Source organism: Lampetra fluviatilis, chromosome 2 (genome assembly GCF_964198595.1).
Source record: "Lampetra fluviatilis chromosome 2, kcLamFluv1.1, whole genome shotgun sequence".
Lineage (NCBI taxonomy): Eukaryota > Metazoa > Chordata > Hyperoartia > Petromyzontiformes > Petromyzontidae > Lampetra > Lampetra fluviatilis.
In genome coordinates, this window is record NC_136276.1 from 30,390,051 (window position 1) to 30,409,573 (window position 19,523).

Consider the following 19,523-nt stretch of genomic DNA (forward strand, 5'->3'; position numbering starts at 1 on the left):
AATGATGCGAGACGAGATTAACGGGTTCTTATATTAGCGATTTACGTACTCGGTGCTTTCGCTCTCTAAATTACGGCTTGAATGAGGGGGGAGGGGTATGACTACACTCACAAAATTAATATCTTACTAGGAATTTTATATAACAAAAGTTATATATATATATAACTGTTACGCTTTGTGTTGTTTGTTGTAAACAAACAACAGAAAATTTGGCGCTTACAAAAAAATGGCGCGGAAGGGGAAATCGGCCGCGGCCGTATTTGATCGTCACCCGAGTTTGTGTTCATGACCAGATTAAAACATTTTGTGAATTTTTTGGTCGTAACCCGATTTGGTCGTGGTCAGAAGCGTTCGTGACCAGAGGTTCTACTGTACATGGTGCGGTGTGTAAACATTGCCACTAGGGAGACAAAGTTTGTCAGGCATGGTGCTCCCTAACAGCACTTTCCCCAAACGTCTAGAGGCTTTAAGGGGGATCTTTGTATTTGTGTGCATACTAGAGCCAAACGTGTTAATGTGCTTGTATAAATGAGCCAGCTTTATACAGGTCAGTTATATAAAAGGTGAGCTTAGTACAGATGACTTGCTTGTCTACAGGCGAGTCAGGTGTGGAGAGGTCAGTTGTGCGGGCAGGTAAGACGAGGCGTGTAGATTCGGCGTCTTCAGATGCAGTTGCTATATATATGTAAATCGCATTGTATTACCATATTGTCCGAGTGTGCAGGGGGGTAACAGGTGTACTCAAGGGTTCAAAAGCAAACCTGAGTACTACTGATGAAACACAGAATGTTGAAAACGATTTAGTTTGCTTGAACTGAATCAAGAACCAACTCTGCTGATAAGACGCACTCCCAGAAGGCCGGGCGGCCGATCAGTTATGTAAAAACTTTATTCTTTTTTATGCGAAGACACAAATATGGGAAGGGGGGCATTTATTTATTTACTTTGTTGCACGTGTGCGCTCGCCTGCTATGTCCTCAATGAGGTCCACCCCTGCCCCGGCCCCCACCTCGTCCCCTTCCGCGCCCCCCACCCCGCCCCCCACCCCTCCCCCTGCCTCCCCGCCACCCACCCCGCCCCCCACGAGCCGTCCCTGGAAGGCTCCCAGCCGAGCGCCGCAGCTCCTTCCGCTCGCGGTGGTGCTGCCTCTCGGCCGTGTGGCGCCGCTCCTCCCGCTCCGTCTGCGGCGGGGAAAGACAAGCGCGGCGCTCCGGTTAGCGGCACGCGCACGCCTCCAACCACGCGGAGGGCCACATTGACCACGACGCCAACCGCATCGACCGCAACGCGGTGTCGGCCACACATGCACATGTGCAAGGGCCCGCAAACACACACACACCATGTGTCTTTCCACTGCACCTCCGATTAGCATGGTTGGCTATGTAAGGTATGAAAGGAGTTCAATATACATACGTACATGTGTGGTTGTTGAACAGTTATACTTGGGGACTTGTGATCGTGGAGTGTTTGGATGGTGTTTGTGTTGGTGGTGGAGTGTGTGGGTGGCTAAAACACAGAGATTTGGCACAGTGGGCAACACATTTGGTGCATCTGCAAGTTACCGCAGTCAACCCATGGCACTTAGGTCTGTTCTGTGACCTCCTGCTAGCCGGCCTTCGACACTTCACATGGCCTCAAAGTGCACCTAGCATGACACAAGTGTCATGGCGACGCCACCGCCACTCAGTGCTGAACGGCGGTTGTTGTTGGGTGGTGGAGTGTGTAGGTGGTGGGAGTATGTGGGCGATGGGCATTGCACCACCTCGTGTCTAAGCAACCGTGGAAGATGACATGGGAGTTGTCAAGCCACATCAACTGCCCTCTGGATCCACACTCGGTGCACTCCTATGCCTTGCAAAGAGCCAATGACACCCTCATTTTTATTTCTGGTATCTGGGATAATCGATATTAAGTGATAAACCAAATTTAATGAGCAGTCACGAGGATGAGCGTCAACTCATCACGGATGGCCGAAACACGGATTCGAGTGCAGGATCTCAACGATGACAGTGTTGCATCTATGACATGGCCATTATGAACCCCTGGGCCAACCCGGCCATTCAAAGAGTCACCTTCTTGAGACGGAAAGTCAACTCCTTGCTGCCCACGGAAGAGTGTGCGAGGCCCACGGGAAGATCAGACTCCTGTTCCTTCACCCGATCGGCAAGCGAGGACCTGGAGCCAGAAACAGGGACCCGTAGCACATCGTGAGCGCTTTTGTTAATGGCCTCTCGCACGCACGCCGGGCTCCGGTTTCCTCGCACATGAAGCCAAACACATGTATTAACGAAATTGTCTGAACACTGAATGGCGATCGAACGCGACAGGAATATTGTAGTGAAACAGTGAGGTGCCAAGAAAGAAGTGACACGAGTCTTGGAGAGAAGGGGAGAAGTTGTACGCACGTGAGGCTTTTCCGCTTCTTTGCAGCATCCTTGAAGCTGTTGAATTCCACTCCTTGCCGGATTTCATAGAATCGTGGCTGCTGCTGATCTCTTGTCGTCATCGTCCCGGCAGCAGAATCGGCTTCCTCATTGCCTTGCCACGGTCGTTTCCTTCCCGAAACGTCTGTCTTTCCACGACCACCACCACCACCACCAGACCCCGGTCCGGAGGCCGCCCCTCGCCGCAACTCCTTGCCGGACGCTTCGAGGCGAAGCAGCTTGTACTGCCTCTGCACCTCGGGGACCCAGGAGCGATCGTCGTCCGAGCTGTCGTCCGAGCTGTTGCGTCCGTCGGGCTCCGAGTCGTTCTCCTCGGTGGCGGAGATTTTCTGAGGATGACAGAAGGCATTGGGGGTGGTGAAGGAGGGTGTGCGGGGTGGGAAGGAACAGCACAGGGCTCTTAATGGTCATGTTGGAGGATACAGCAAGTGGACCTAGAGCAGGCCCAGGACTGGTTCAGACATCAGTTGCCAGTGATGTTAACCACAGTCGGGAATTGAACCACAGGTCTCTGTGTTTGTAGCGCAGTGTGGAAATTGCCACATGCTCACTCACAATGACTCGCCCACCGAAAAGACAATACACAAAGAGTCCCCGTATAGCCTTTACAGACTGTTGGAGCAAGTGCTGTTAGCGGGCACATATGAAGGCCGGCACCGCACACGAGGAAGGGGGTAGATGGCCAGAAAAACGCCTGGATGCCTTTGTTTTCCCAGTGCTGATGATTGCAAATCACACCTGGTACTAATTTAAGGCTGAGTCGACCTAGGAGAGGGCCCAGGACAGGTTAAAATAGTCACCACTGCTTCTCGCTCTCACTCTCACACACCCCACTCACCCACACTTACTGACCCCACTCTCTCACACCCACCCACACTCACCCTTTGCTCTGCCTCTCGCTCCATGCCCTTGCGCTTGCGTTTGCGTTTCTCAGTGGCGCGCGACACCACGGGGTTGAGCAGGCGGAAGTCCTCGCTCTGCTCGTCCACCTGGAAGTCTGGGTTCTCGAACATCAACCGGAAGCGGTCGTCCTGCAGGATGCTGCCTACCGACGCCTGCGCACATGGAGTGGCAAGGGCAGGAAGGGTGGGGGTGGAGGACAGGGGGGTTGGGGGCAGAGGGCCAAATATGGAAGTCAAAGGGTGGAGGGTGGAGACCGGAGGGCAGGAGGGTGGGGGGTAAAGAGTGGGGGGGGGGGGGCGGAGGATGGAGGGTGGGGGGCGAGGGCAGAGGCCAGGGAGAGATTTAAGAATTTAGTGAAATGCAAAAAAACATGCTTCGAGATTTAATTTTACGTTGTTGGGCTTAGGGTTAGGTTGACGAATTTTCCTTTCCGAACGATCGCAGGAAGCAATGCATCACCTTGTGTGCGGAACATTCTACTGAAGTCTCATCACTGAATGACCTTTGAGGCCCCTCAAATGACCTTTTGGCAACATGCCCAGGGGCACTGCACTGTCTAAACATGCTCTGCCACAGAGAAATATTTTTGTTGGATGGCAGTCCAGAATGATGTATTTCATTCTCAGAACAGGATTTTAGCCAAATGCAGTTGGAAAATAAAACTAATTTGACGCGAATGCTTTCTTGTGTGCAGGCATCGGTGACCATGCCAAGAAGCCGGTTTAATCACGGGCGGCCAAAACCCGGATTCAAACGCAGGTTTGCCAGTGTTGCTGACTCAGTGTCTCTAATGCTGCATTACCCCTCTCCTGAACTGCCCGGCCACATACATTTTGCACAATTTTCAGCTGCTGCATAAGCCTAGCAAGTTCTCAGAAAAATCCCCCGCATTTCACTTTTAAGCATTACCAATTGACACACAGCGGTCAGTTTTCTGCTCGGGGAAAAGCCCCAACCATGGATTGTGCACCGGAGGCCCTCATAATGAATAAGTGGGGCCCCAGTGATTGGAGGTGACCTCTGACCTTCTTGCGCTTGAGGGCTCGTGAGGAGGTTGCCTCGTCCTCCTCGTCATCCAGCAGCTTCTGGGCGAGGTCGGCGTTGACGCGGGGCAGGCGCTGCTCACACACACACACGGGCGCACGTGTGAGTGTGTACGCACGGGCGTGTATATGTGTGTACACAGAGGTGAATACGTGAGTGTGTACGCACAGGTGTGTACCTGTGAGTGTGTACATACAGGTGTGTACATTCGAGTATGTTCAGGTGTATACACACAGGTGTGCACGGAGTATGCCTACATACCCGTGTCTACACACACACGGCAATGCATCGCAATGTTGTATTCTAGCCTTCTTCCATCATTGATATATAATGAATGAAAACACACCAAAGCGCAGCAAACTGCAAAACACCAGGTGTTGTAGTAATGAACGGGAGGAGGGCTAGGATCAGAATTGCAACCTTGCTTCAAGGAAAGATAAGGCCTGATGAACGGACCTGTCACCCGTGCAAGGGCAGAGACAGTGGGAGAGTCAGCCAGACAGTTAAAGCAAAAAGCCAACCATCTATGACCTCAGCACATGGGCGAATAATGGAGCAGTGTCGACTCAAGGCAATGAAGGAAGCAGAGGCGCCTTTGTCTGGATCACGGCCACAGAAGGCCGGGGGTCATCACTGATTGTGTGTTAGGGATTTCGAGCTAATTGGAACACGTGCACACAGGGAGGAGAAATACGCCTTGTTCTCTCTGCAGCTGAGAAAAAAAAGGCCAAGGAACTAAATTATTAAATAAGTGGGTCAGCTCAAGGCTGTGTACACACGTGAGGGGGCCTTGTCCTGAAATTAATCACACTCCCAGAGCAGAAGGTTGGATGACCACAGTGAGACGAATAAGAGCGTTGTATATCTCAAGGCTGCAGGCTCAGCTGAACAGCGAGGCTGCGGGGGTCGCCAGAAGTTCATGTTCGCCTAGTTAAGTCAAAAAGCTCAATTATTCTGTATTGCTATTAAAGTCACGTTAAAGTCGGAATTTCACAACAGGGTAGGCTAAAGTTATTGATACAACTCGACCCGAAGCATAACGGGATGAATCACCACCAGGTCGGAAATAAAATACATAATAAAAGAGCGATGTTAAACCCAGGGTCGGAGAGAAAGGGAGATCCCGGCCGTCTTTGTATCCCCGCAGCGCGGGATATGAGTGTGTATACGCTCGGGGAAACACCTCCACTTGAGTCAAGCACCACGATGGGAAATGACAGACCTTAGGTTAAATACAGAATCATAACTGGGAAATGGTAAGGGACAAATGTTAAAACTTTTAATCATTTCTTCATGCGTCAGCGAGGGTCGGGGGGAGTGTGCCCCTCCCTCCAGGTGGTGCAACACGGACAAAGATGCCTGTGAGACGGTTTGTAACGTCTGTGTTTTGGTTCATGAAGAAGGCCAACCAAGAGATAAATCGCACCCAGACAGAGAGACGACCTCGAGGCAATTTGTAACACCTGACTGTTTGCTCGTGGATTTTATGGAGGGAATATGACAACGGAATATGCCGTGGGTGATGCACACAAGGACACACGGACGTACGGACACACACATGAACACACCTACACACGGACAGATCCTGACACAGTAAATCAAAAGAAAACCCCGCCTTGTGGGCAGGACCCAAAGGGATTTTTCGGCATAAAAAGAAGGACTCTGAGCATTGGAAACCAGTTCGACAGGAGGGTCAACTCATCACGAGTTCGACCAACAGGGTCGGCTCAGGAGTGAGCTCGACCGGGAGGGTCGGCTCGACTCATCTTGAGTTCGACCAGAAGGGTCAACTCACCAGCCGAGCTCGACCAGTGGGTCGGCTCAGGAGTTGACCGAGCGGGTCGACTCAAGGGCGAGCTGCGACCAACGGGTCGGCTCGACTCTTCAGCTTCTGGGACTCAGCCGAGTTCAAACGGCTCTCGGGGCTCGACTCAAGCGGCTCCCCATCTCCTCTGCAGGCGGGCAAGACCCGCTTGACAGCTCAACCTCTGCCGAGTCGGAGGTCCCTGCTGCAGCTGACAATCGCGGTTTGGCGACGAGGCGACGACCCAACACTGCACGCCAGGAGCGAGCTGTGGGCGCCACCTACCGACCGAGCATCCAAACCAAATTCCCCACGGCGACAGAGGAGCGACTAATACGTATGACGCGCACCGCCCCCTCACCACACGACCACCAGGCGTCTGTTTGACATAAAGAACCGACTCCGAACACTGACTATTGAAGACAACTCTTACCACTCAAACCCACTCGAACCCATAAGCCGTCCGTGGCTGTGAAGAGAACACTAGAGACCGAGTGATGGCCATCCGTCATTTATAAGAGTATTCGTAATTTTTATCTTTAATATTTAGTGGACTGTACTCTTAATCGCATAAATTCCCAACAGATCCATCAATACGAATTGATTCTTGGCACCTCCTTCCGCCGAGCCACGCTCACGGGGGGAGTGGTGGCCCACCAGATCCTTATCAGGTGATCTGGTCCCCAATTAGTAAATTTGATATAAGATAACGATCTTCGGAAGAGGAGCATCGTCGCAGGCCCTTACTCCGAGCCATTCTGTTGTCAGATAACCTGCCGATGTATCTGTTGAGATTGGTGCCTTTAAGAATAATAACTGTTTTTGATTGTGTTTTTATCGCCGTATAATCTTTCAAGTATCTTTCATTCATTAACGTTAAGGTTTTCTTAGCATAGTATTTGCATGTTTTAACGACTCTCTCTCTCACTAACAACCATCGCGTTATGCGGGATCTATGTGCCGTTGTCAAAGTGAAATCAGACAATCATTGATGATACTGTATTGATGCCGTGTTGAAGTTCCGGGATTGAGAGTTCGCATACTATATCATAGTTGAGGTTGAATTAGTAATAAATTGATTAATACAGAAGTGGTTGTGTGATTCTTTCCTGAAGTCTATGCATAAGATCTGCTTCTGCGTTGAGATCTGAACTTGGTGACCTTAATAAACACACTAACACGTACTCAGTAAATGTTAAAGCGATAACGGGGTGAACCGGGGACCTAAAAATAAGCGAGAATGAGACGAACCTAGACAACGATGCCGAGTTAATCTAAGTTAATCTTGCATACTTACACCACACCTGCATAACTGCATAAGATTAATTGCCTTATTCCGATCGATAACCCACCCTCGTCACCGAGGCGGGGTCTGGTTATCATAACGACTGGCATTATCATAATTACTCCCACTCGCATAATTACTACGATTACCTCTCGAATTGGCATAATTAAATGTGCATAATTACATCAATTAACATATTTCCGGATAATTACACATTTGGCCAAATTTCATTTGATTATTATTATTTTCACTGAATATTCATAACCCACATATACAACATAATAATTTCACCCACGCACGCATACAACACATCAAAATTTTCATACCCAACATATACAACAGCACCATGTTAGAGAATGGTCCAAGGACGTGGCTATCACAGAGCTTATTCTGAAATCTCTTCCGAGTGACCAAATCCACACACGAGGGGATATTTTGGCATGGGCCCTGCTACAGAGAAATATTTTTGATGGAAATTTTACAAATTCATTAAAAATAAATGTAGTTTTTGTTGCACAGCCACTGGCGACTGCGCTACAACAACTCAATACTATACTTGAGCACCTGGGTTCAACCAAGCCCAGCCTATCGGCGCTCCCAATTCCTACGGCGCCCAGTCCACGCTCACGAGAGCTGCTCCCGACGTATCGACACGTCGGGGGGGCACGCCCAGTCGGCGGGGCCGATTGGCGGACAGTCAACGCGGGGGGGGGGGGGGCGGTCCGGCGGGGGACGGCGCTTCTCGGTAAACCCACCTTGGTCTGGACTCGCTGAACTCTGCCCTCCTCGATCTTCTCTCGAATCTTCTGCTTGCGGTACTCGTCGTAGGCGAACGGGTTCGCCATGGCTTTCACCTGAAAACGCACGCGGGGTGCCGCGTCACAATCACAACGTTCACATTCGAGACTGGCGGAATCCGATGAGCTGCGGAGATTTTTTTTTCACAGATGTCCAACGGGGACGGGAGCGCCTGGCCTCCAACAGGGCTAGGCCATCACCTCAAGGAAACACATTTCAAAGAGAGTCGGGTAAAGGAATATTAAATGAGGTGATGATTCACCCACACCGCCACCCGTCCCACCAAGCTCACCCACACCCTCCCATCCAACGGGCCTCTGCCCCCAGAGAATAGATGAATTACATGTGACAATTAGCTCAAGAATCGATAATTATTTTAACTAATTTTTGTCGCCTCATTTATACCGTTTCCCCGTTTATCCCGTCGCATTCGCCGTTTTCTCAAACGCAAGATGAACCAGGCGGGTTGATGGCAAAGCAGCCAACAACAGCGAAATCCCTGGGAACTTTCAACAACAACGGTTTCATTTGCACAAAGCATCGTCCATGCAAGACAGCACTCCCAAAAGACTGACCAACTGTGGCACTGACGAATCGACGCATAATCCCAGTTGTAATTTGAAAAGATTAGGAATCACGAAATGGGGGATCATGGTGGGGGGGGGGGGGGAAGGTGGTTTGGCGGGTGTGGCGGTGACGAGAAACAGAGGTGAGAAACGCTGGTCGGGAGAAACCATCATCGTGGCTCTGCGAGCGGAACCTTGTGGTAGAGGCGGATGTCAATGAAGAAGCCGTGCATGTAGGCGCGGAGTAGCGGGGAGCCCACGAGGTGCGTCAGACCTGCCACACGCACATAAAAGATGGCCACATGGCGTGATATGCAGAGGGGGCACGCTCACACAGACACACATGAAGACAACCCATAAAGCCTTAACAGACTGTAGGCACAAGAGCCGTTAGTTATCACGGCACACGAGGGGGTTGTTGGCCATGAGCAGGAATTGAACTCGAGTCGCCGGGTTCATAGCGTAGTGCGCTAAGGGCTGCACTCCAAAAGACCCTAATCGCGACCCCGAATCGTGACGAGTCACCAAACCACGCAGGGAGCCGAGTGACCGGGTCGATTGTCGCCACGTGCCTCTACCGACGCGATTTTGTTTCTAGAGTGTGAGCAGGGGTTGCATTCTCGGTGCTACGGAAATCCCTGCTGGTGCCGCTGTTGGTCTTGGTGGTGTTGGTGGCGGTGCTGCTGGTGTTGGTGGTGCTGGTGTTGGTGGTGTTGATGCTGGTGGTGCTACTCTAGGAGCTGGTGGTGTTGTTGGCGGTGCTGCTGCTGGTGTTGGTGGTGGCAGTGCTGCTGCTGCTGGCGGTGCTACTAAAGGTGTTGGTGGTGTTGGTATTAGTGGCAGTGCTGTTGCTGGTGTTGGTGGCAGTGCTGCGTGCTTACCGAGCGCTTCAAGGTCGGTGCGCGTCAGGAACTTGTAGTCGTCGTAGACGGTGCTCTCCGGGTTCTCCTCCAGCTCCTCCGTCAGACTGTCGAGGAACGAGCACCATCGCGGGGCTGAGCCCAGCGCCTAAATGCGAAGATGGGAAAATCGCCGCCGCAATGCACTCAAATGTGAAGACACGTGGCAGCTACCGCCTCCACCCCTCGACTGCCAGGGTAATGCTCGTTTCCACAGGGTCAGCTACCCCTAGGCTAGACCCCACAGCAATCATCGCCCTCCCCCCCCAATGGCAGACGAATGCCCGTTTGCAGGCCAGGTGCCGAGTCACCTTGTGCCGCACAGGGACAACTGCTACTGGGGGTGCCCTTTCACGCGTGTTGAGATGTGATGGGAGGTGTTTCGAGACGCTGCGGTGTACGCGAGGGCGCTCTGATGGACTTTGAGGTCACGGGACAGACCAAGATGCCATGGATTAACTGAAATGACTGACAGATGCACAAAGACAAAGCGAGCACCTATGAAGGCCAGCACAGCACACAAGGGGGGTAAGCTCGCCAGCAACCCGCCCAGCCGCCTTTGTTTCCCTAATGGTGATGTTTACACACAGCACCAGGTACTCATTTGAGGCCGAGTCGACCTAGGGGAGGTCCAGGACCAGTTCAGATAATCGTTACTGGTGTTGGGCGTGAGCAGGAAACCAACTCGGGTGGCCAGGTTTGTGGCGCAGTACGCTAACCGCTACACGACTGCTCCCCACACACAAACGAACACACACGCGCGTGCGACATCATCGGTAACCATCACAGTGGTCGCGCCACACAGCCCACGCACCGGAACGTAGTACGTGTTCATCTTGGACGCCTCGCACGCCAAGAAGAGCATCCCTGTGGGTTAGGGGTCGAGCCAGGGTTAGGGGTCACATAAAATAAATCGCATAAAACCGCGTGCACCCAACAACGAAGGTTAAAGCGAACTCGATGATTAAAACAGAAAAAAATATATACAAAGACGCAGAGGCGCCATCAATGATGCGATGTAAGAAATATGAGTCAAAGAGAAAGGCAGGATGAGAGTGATGGAGAGACAGGAGTGATGGAGAGATGCGGGTTATGGCAAGACGGGTGTTATGGAGAGACAAGAGTGATGGAGAGATGCGAGTGATGGATTGACTGGGGGGTAGGGGGGGGTGACAGAGAAACGGGAGCGATGAAGGTAGAGCTGAGGAGTGCGTTTACCGCGTACCGGAGTTGGGGTAGAGGCACATGTTGTTAATGTTGTACTCGGGCTCAAGGGAGGTGAAATTCTTGCCCTGCCAAGTCGCAGACAAAACAACAGCAACGTTTAGATTTCGGACTGCCGTCCCTGGCAGCAGAGACACAAGCCCAGAAACAAGTGCAGCACTATATCCTGTGCGCATACACGAGTGTGTAAGCGCGTGAGCGTGCGAGTGTATGGGGGAATGAGCGTGTGAGTGTACGTGAACCTGTTGCGGGCAAGTGTAAGCGAACAGGCACAAGAGTGCATTAAAGAATAAGCGAGTGTAAAAGCATAGAAATATGTAAGCTCGTGAACGTGTGAGTGTGCGAGGGATATTCAAGTGCGAGTGAGTGAACAAGAAAGAGTGCAAACGGGTAAATGAATAAATGTGGGCGAGTGTGAGCATATTTGCACTCGAGTGTGCGAGTGTCAAAAGAGTGAATGTCTGTGAGCAGGTCACTGTGTAAGATCGAGAATAAACCGAGTGTACGAGCAGTGTATATGCACATTAGCGGATGACTATAGCATGTGTAGTATATCCTTGCCATTTAATTATTATGCGCAAATGTAAATATGTATACGGGCGTATGGGTGTGTGTGTGTACCAGTGTGGCGAGCGGTGACAAAAGCGCTTAGGGCGCTGTGCTATGAATCCGAGTTCGATTCCCAGTAATGACTAATCATCGTACGGCAAGTGATATGTGAAGCAGTGCTGGGCATCCTCTAGGTCGACTCAGCTTTAACCGAGTACTCGGCACAATGTTTAAATACATCAGGCAAAGCGCGGATGGGCGCCAGCCACACCACCACCCCATCGTGTCCCTCGTCGAAACCCAATAGGTGCTCGTTAACGGCACCGGGCAGGGTCGCGTTGCGAAGGTGCCGCGCGCTTGCTGCCGGCGCTGCTCACCGTGTGCTGGTTCCACATCTTGACGATGCGCGAGTCGGCCGTCACCACGAGGTCCAGGTCTTCCCGAAACTCGATGTTCCGGATCGGCAGCCCAAAGCGGTGGTCCTTGACGAGGAGCGGGCGAGCCGAGCGGAGGTCGTACAGCAGCACCTGGCCGGGCGGCACGGGCAGCGCTCACTACTGCACTCGCCGCTGGTCGTACAGCGGCGACGGGCCACATGAGCGGCCCTCCTTCACCCAAGTGGGCCGCGAGCTTGACAACGTGCTTGTGCACCGATCATGACCCCACGCAGAAGCCTCGACAAACTTGGACTAGGCCACCAAGAGGGGCTGCACGGGACTTGTGCGGCTTGTGGGTCGCAGATTGCCCACCACTGTTGTAGAGTGTTGCGGGGAGGGGAGGGGAGATCCATACCTGCCCAGTGCTGGTGCCCACAGCCATGTTCAGGGCTCCGTGGAACTTAAGTGCTGAAATCGCCGGAATGCCGGTGACCCTGAGACACAGACACGGCCGTTCAACAACCGGTCACAGCGATCAGAGATCCCGGCTCACAACTCAAGAGGTCACGAGTTCAAATCCCAGCCATATGGGGGATCTTTTATCTTTGTTGTGTATGAGTAGCACTTACTCTGTATCAGCTGTGATGCTGCTAAGGGCGCAGTCAAGCACTCCGGCACGTGTACGGTCACGTGGGTCCCAGCACTCCACCCTGCCCTACAGAGATGAGACCCACACACCATAGCCTATTACACACCGCCAGGATAAAAGCTCTTGGCGAGCACCGATTTAGGCTGGCACGGCGCACAAGGCGGAAAGTGTGGCCAATGCCACACCAGGCCGTCTTTGTCTCCCCAGTGCTGATGTTTACACACCGCAGCAGGTACTCATTTAAGGGGAGACCCAGGACCGATTCAGATATTCGACACAAACGTTGGCCGTGAGCGGAACTCCAACTTGGGTCGTCGAGTAAGTAGCGCAGCGCGCTAACCACAAAGCCACCGCTGCATACATATATTCATATACACAGAACACAGGCGCATGCAATATCAAACACATACCGATACATGCATATAAGCACCCACATATATACACATGCATATGAAGACACTAACACACGTACACAAGTACACGTGTGTGCACAACAGGCGTGTAGGCGGGAACAGGCGATAACTGACCTCCGCTGTTCCGCAGGCAAACAGCTGATGCTCCGTATTAATCCCACACACATTGTTGGATCTGCCGGTGCACACACCATCACACAGGGTGGTTCATTAGCATTGCTAATATCAGCTTTTGTTGCCTTGTAAAAATATTACAAATAATATAAAAGTGATGATTAGTTTGCCAACCCGCAATGATCAGCGTGAAGTGTCGTTATTGTTGCGTTTGTTTAGCCAGGAAGGCCCCCCTAAGTTTTCGTGACATTTTTTAAAAGGGTCTTGTTATGTTTTCACAGCAGGGGGCAACTATTGCCAAGGCATAATTCCCAATTGAGTAATCCGTGGCGTGATTTTTCAAATGTGGCAAATTTAAACCATGGCATCGGCATGCAATGGCCTGCTTTTATTAACGACTAGCTGTACTGCCCGGCTTCGCCCGGGACTTGGATTCACCACACCCGGCCGCCTTTGTCCCCTCAGTGGCGATGTTCACACCAACAGTTACTCGTTTGAGGCTGAGTCGACCTAGGGGAGGCCCAGGACCGTTCAAATAATCGTCACTGGCGGTGGCCGTGAGCGGGAATCGAACTCGGGTCGCCGGGTTCGTAGCGCAGCGCGCTAACCACTACATTACAATGTGTTAAGCTTCCACATGCACGGGTCACGTGACAGATTTGATGGTGTACAGTCTGGAAAGTACCCACATTGCAAATTTGCAGTTTGTTGCATGTCGGGAGGTACGCTAAACATTTTGAACAGACACACATATTCACAACTTTGCCTTTTATATATATGGAGATGTCTCGGGATATTTAACGTCCATTGACTGTCACAAACCAAATGTGATTGGATTAAGTTATTTTTTTGTTGCAATCATCGGTAACAGGGATGAAACCATCAACTCACTGCACTTGGGGACCCAGTTTAATAGCGGGAAGCGGCCGAAACCCAGGTTCGAACACAGCACCTCAAGTGGTGCTGACTCAGTGCTCTGACCCTGGAGGTTTCTGGCCCCCTAGAGACTGACGTTACATTAACAATGGTTGCTGTGGCCCCCTGGCTCAAATGATTAATAGGGCAACACCCATTTCAATTGGTGGACTATTCCAAATCTATATATGCAAGGGACCAGTCTACCCATAGGAGAATTCGTGCTGTAATATTGGCTGTTGATTTGCCAGGAGGAGGAGTAGGAGGAAGAAGTACATACGATCCCTCGGTTTGAAGTGAATTCAGGAAACGGCCTTGCTCCAGATTCAGGCGGAACACTTCGGAGCTGCAGACGACAAGTGAGCGCAGTGCATGGTGAACCCAGAATACAGTGAATACAGCACACAGTGAAAACAAAACAGCAGTGAATACAGCAAAGTGAATACACACAGAGCGAACACTCTGTGGAACACACGTAAATTTGCCACTGTTACTGGTCGTGAACGAGAACTCGAACTCTGGTTGCTGGGCTCGGAGCACAGCGCGCTAACCGCTAAACTACCGCTCCACAAAGACAAAGATTCCTCGTATAGCCTCTAACAGACTGAAGGAGCAAGTACTGTTAGCGAGTAGCACCTATGAAGGCCGGCACGGCACACGAGAACAGTGGGTGGGCCAGCACCACACCCGGTCGCCTTACTCGGGTTCTGGTAGGGAGACCGTGAGGGCAGCACGCACCTGGCTCCTACGAGGTAGAGGTCGCACGAGGGATAGTGGTAGGCGAAGTCGCGTCCGAACTTGGGGATGCGCGTGCGGTAGTAGATGCCGTTCTGAGAGTGGAACTCCACGTATCGGTCGCACTGCAGGAAAACCAGCTGCAGCAGACAGACGAAAACCCCGAGAAATAGTCACCACCCATAAGACTACCCAGAGCTCGAATCAGAAGGGCATTTACACAATCAAGGCAATTTCAGAATTCAAAGTTTAAAATCATTCTAATAATTTAAATTGGGCTAGAAAATTTGAAGGTAATTGATTCAGTGTATTTTGGAATATATCATGTAGGAATAACATTAATGTGTTTCACGATAACCCTCCACAACCCGACAGAGCCAATCGAAACAAGATGTCACGAGGGCAAATGCGCCAATTACATTTGGTTTACCGGAGGAACGTTTACAAACAAGCAAAAATGTCAGAAACCTTTTCACGACGTTTCTCTGGAGATTACATACAGCATCGTTAGGTATTAACAAAAGCTCAGCTCTCACACGAGAATTGGTCGTTCAAAAAGATAGCAGTCCATCAGCCTTGGCATCCGACCCTGAATTAGTGCCAGCGTTGACACACAGCGCAAACTCACAGCGGCGACTCCTCTAATGGGGCCGTGCGATAGATCGCGCTGTGATTAGTTTAGCGGAATACTCGCCGAGTTAGACTCACCTTGGAGTAATCGTCCGAGAGGATTTCAAAGGTAACCACTGCAAGGGAGACACGGAAAGAGCAAAGGGTGAGAGCACGGTCATGTTAATGCAGAAAAAACAATTCCTATTTACACAGCAAAGCCTCGCCGAGCCATCAGACTGCCGCATCACTCGAGGATCCTGCGCTGGGATGTTTGGCGAGTGGAGTATTTTTTTTTAATATACCTGGGACAAAAATTAAGTACCTTGGGTGAAAACCCACCACACGTATAAAAAAAATAATGATAAAAATCTACTTGCTTTACTGGCCCCAACTGGCAAGAGAGTGTCTCATCAATATAAAATCACTTCACCGATGTTATCTCTACATAATCAGCGAGCACATTCGCCTACCACAGCTCAGGTCCTCCTTTGCAATACAGCTCTTTGTCTCAATCAAGGTCAAGAAGAGGGCCAATCATGAGCCAATCCTTATTGAAGCCACCACAATTCGCCATCACTTCCTTCTGCCAGATCCCACACCTGTTGAGAGTATTCCAAACTCTCAATTGAGGTGATGAAAGGGGGCTCACCCTCTGAGTCCATGCAGCGCTCAAACTTCATGGAGAGCTGATTGACGTCATAACACCTCACCCGTGGCTTGTAGGTGCCTGCACAACCACATGGACAACGTGATAACACAATAAACTAGCAGTCAATGTCTTGTTGATTCGTCAAAAAACAAAATTACATTTCAATCTATTACCGACCATCCTCAACAATGTCTTCCAGTAGCTTGTTTAAGCAGACAATCCTTGGACCGATTTCGAGTTGCCTTCGTCTCATCAGCAGTGTGGCATGGTAAACAATTGATGGGTGCTACAGCAAGCTCCATCCGTAAGCACTGAATAGCACATTTTAGATTATATATGTACTCATAACATCAGTGACAGGGATGAGGCCATCAACTCACAACACCAGAGGTTCCCAAACTCCAGTCCTCTTGACTCACCACGCTACTTCTTCCCTTGTTCCCAATGTACTCCCGATTCAAATATAAATTAACTGGTTCAACACTTTACGCGCCCGATGATTGTTAAACAAATCCCACATGACGTGCTCAGCAATTAACGCTGTCTGCATCACATGGAACACGTGGACCATGTGTACACACGCACGGGGACCACGTGTACGCATGCACACGCAGAATACGTGGATACACACACGGGGACCACGTGTGTACACGCACCATGTGTGCACACGCGCCACATATACACACGCACCACATGTACACACGCACAGGGACCACGTGTGCACGCACATCGCCTGAGATTCCAATCTTAATTTGAATCGGATCTATTCACGCAGACAGCGTTAAATTCATAGCGCGTCAAGTGGGACATGTTTTACAATTTATCGGGCGCATGCAGCGCGTAACGAATGGGGAGGAGTAAATTGGTGAAATTGGTGAACACGGAAAAACGGAGCATGGTGGGTCGCGAGGACTGGAGTTTGGGAGGCCCCGCAAGACACGATTTGCCGTGCCGGACAAGAACCAAACTGACTCGCTGGCCTCATAACACCTGTGACTCTGGCTCGGGGCCAGCGAGGGTCGCATTAATTGCACGTGACAGTCAGTCAGTCGACACAGTGTCACCGCGTCATCTACACGCGTCTCCATTAGTTCATCCATATTATTTTTGAATGCATGTCAGAGGTTGCAATCGGGTACCCGATACCCGTACCCTACCCGATACCCGGCTACTCAGCCGGGTACGGGTACCCGTTTGCGACCCTGGTGCGGCCGGGTACGGGTACGGGTAGGCCGTGAGTCACTGGTGAGTAACCGTTTGTCACTCATTTCCCAACGTCTTGTCTCTTCTCACAATTCAAGTTCCTAGAATCAACCCACCCGCGCCTGCAACATGGCTTCATCCCAGAGGTCGCAATCGGGTAGCCGTACCCTACCCGATACCCGGCCGGGTACGGGTAGCCGGGTATCGGGTAGGTTATCGGGTACCCGTTTGCGACCCTGGTGCGGCCGGGTACGGGTAAGGAATCAAAATCCGTTTGCGACCTCTGATGTATGTTGAATTTCTTTCGCGATCACTCGTGTTGGCCACGCGTGCACATGTGCTGTCCCACTGGCTCACCTGTTGCGAGCAGGTACTGCCCGTCCCGCGACACGCGGATGTTGTTGCATACGGTTGGCATCTCCCAGTCCTGGATGAGGTTGATTCGCTTGCGTACGGCTGTGAGATACACACACACATGTACGCACACACGCGTCAATGCATGCACGTGTGCGAGACATAAACAGACACTCGGAGATGGCGATCACCATGATAGCATACGCACTTGCTAGCATTCATGTCAGGTTGAGTGGATCAGAGTGTATCGAGTGGCTGCTGTCAGTGAGTAGTTTGCGGTGAAAGGTGAACGCTCACCGACATCTTGCTTGAGTAATTCTCGCCTCTTGCGGTCTGTGAGCCACTGTGTACGAAACAAAGACAAAGATTCCCCGTATAACCATCACATACTTTTGGGGCAAGTGCTGTGTGCGAGCAGATATTAAGGTCAGCACGGCACACAAAACGATGGGTGGCCAGCTCCACGCCCGGCCACATTTATCACCCTAGTGGTTATGTGTACACGCCGCACGATGTACTCATTTTAGGCTGAGTCGACCTAGGCGAGGCCCAAGACCGGTTCAGATAATCGTCACTGGTGTTGGCCGCGAGCAGAAATCGAACTCGGGTCACCGGGTTCGTAGTGCAGCCCGCGCGTTAAACACTGCGCCACCGTAAGATAAATGTGCCAATTAAACATCCAATTACTTGGCTGCGACCTCGTCATGAATTTTAAACCATCGTCCATCATCCCAAATCACGTGTCCTGCCCGAGCTCACCAAACTTTTCTTCACAGTTGGAGTGAACAGGTTGCGTTTTTTACTCTCCGATCCACGCCTTCCTTTTTTCTGTCTGGGGTGCAATCCCAAGCGTGCGTGGCCTATCACCCAGCACACACTCCTGTGTAACCCGCAAGTAAACAACGAAATGGTTGGACCGACGGTTCGAACTACAAGCCAACGTCGTATGCTTTACTGCCCAAAGCACTTTCCCGACTCTCCCATTCACCGCGGCAAGGAGCTCGCAAAGCGGACCCCCCATTCTCCCCACGCACCTCAGGCAGGGATTTTCCGCTGCTCAGGTTGTAGATCTTCACGTTGTTGATGCTGGACACCTGCATTGCGACTCGAAGGCAAGAGTCGAGTCGCTCGAAACCCCTTTCGCGTTACACGTGCTCCACGCGCCAACATGTGTTCGCCATGTGTTCGCCGCTTCCGTTTCCGGGTCAAACCCGCGGGGTTGGGCAAGGGGCGGAGCGTCGCGGCGAGTGTGAGAGGCGCAGACTCATGAATATTCATGAGGATTAAACACATTTTTAAAAATCAACCCATGCGGTTTGCCCGTATTGTGGCCGAAACGTCGTGAGAATTTTATTTGATAATGTTTATTTTTATTATTTTATTATTTCCCTTCTACGTGACTTTACCGAAAGAACCAAGAAGATGAATCACTGCAGTCACGAAATCTTTAAATCGAAACAGAACAGTGTTGATTAATTTATATTAATGTGATGGGATGTGGTTACCTGAAAATTGGCAGTTCACCAGCCTTTGCTGAAGCAAGCCTGAACCCTGCTGATGAGACACTGAATCTCGAAACCGGTGCATGAAGTTATTCTTGCCTTGAATCATTGTTGCTGAAATGACGCGCTTCCAGAAAGCCGTGCGGCTGATGGGTTGTGGAATAATTAATTGAATATCTATGCGGAGAAACGAATATGCGAAGGAGACATTGCTTATTTTGTTATTTATATTTTCCCTACAACGATGCCAATTATTATTCTTAACACGTGAAGGGGGTTTGCAACTACTGTAATACGATTGATAATTTTTTTTTGGGTCAGATGACGTAAGTCTAATTGTTGTGTCGTGCACTCTCCTCCATCCGACACAGCCAATTCAAAAAGTTGTCATGTGATGCACAAACGTGCCAATTAATGCTTCTGCAGCACCACCGATTTTATTGGAGAAGCAAAACGCAACATTGCTTGGTGTAATGATGCTGTT

At 50.9% G+C, this 19,523-nt stretch overlaps 1 protein-coding gene across 1 annotated transcript; it reads right to left on the reverse strand.

The window, feature by feature from the left end:
* Positions 1-337: 337 nt before the first annotated feature.
* On the reverse strand, positions 338-18,727 carry NOL10 (nucleolar protein 10). The gene is made up of 21 exons (XM_078873840.1): positions 18,572-18,727; positions 17,835-17,880; positions 17,541-17,639; positions 15,981-16,058; positions 15,428-15,465; positions 14,723-14,859; positions 14,265-14,330; positions 13,070-13,130; positions 12,523-12,608; positions 12,309-12,387; positions 11,894-12,043; positions 10,969-11,035; positions 10,558-10,610; positions 9,726-9,852; positions 9,039-9,118; positions 8,236-8,334; positions 4,373-4,465; positions 3,326-3,499; positions 2,406-2,773; positions 2,073-2,175; positions 338-1,181 (listed from the first exon to the last, which is right to left on the reverse strand). Exons 1-21 carry the CDS (start codon positions 18,635-18,637, stop codon positions 978-980), a joined length of 2,274 nt encoding a protein of 757 aa, XP_078729966.1. The 5' UTR covers positions 18,638-18,727; the 3' UTR covers positions 338-977.
* Positions 18,728-19,523: the final 796 nt, after the last annotated feature.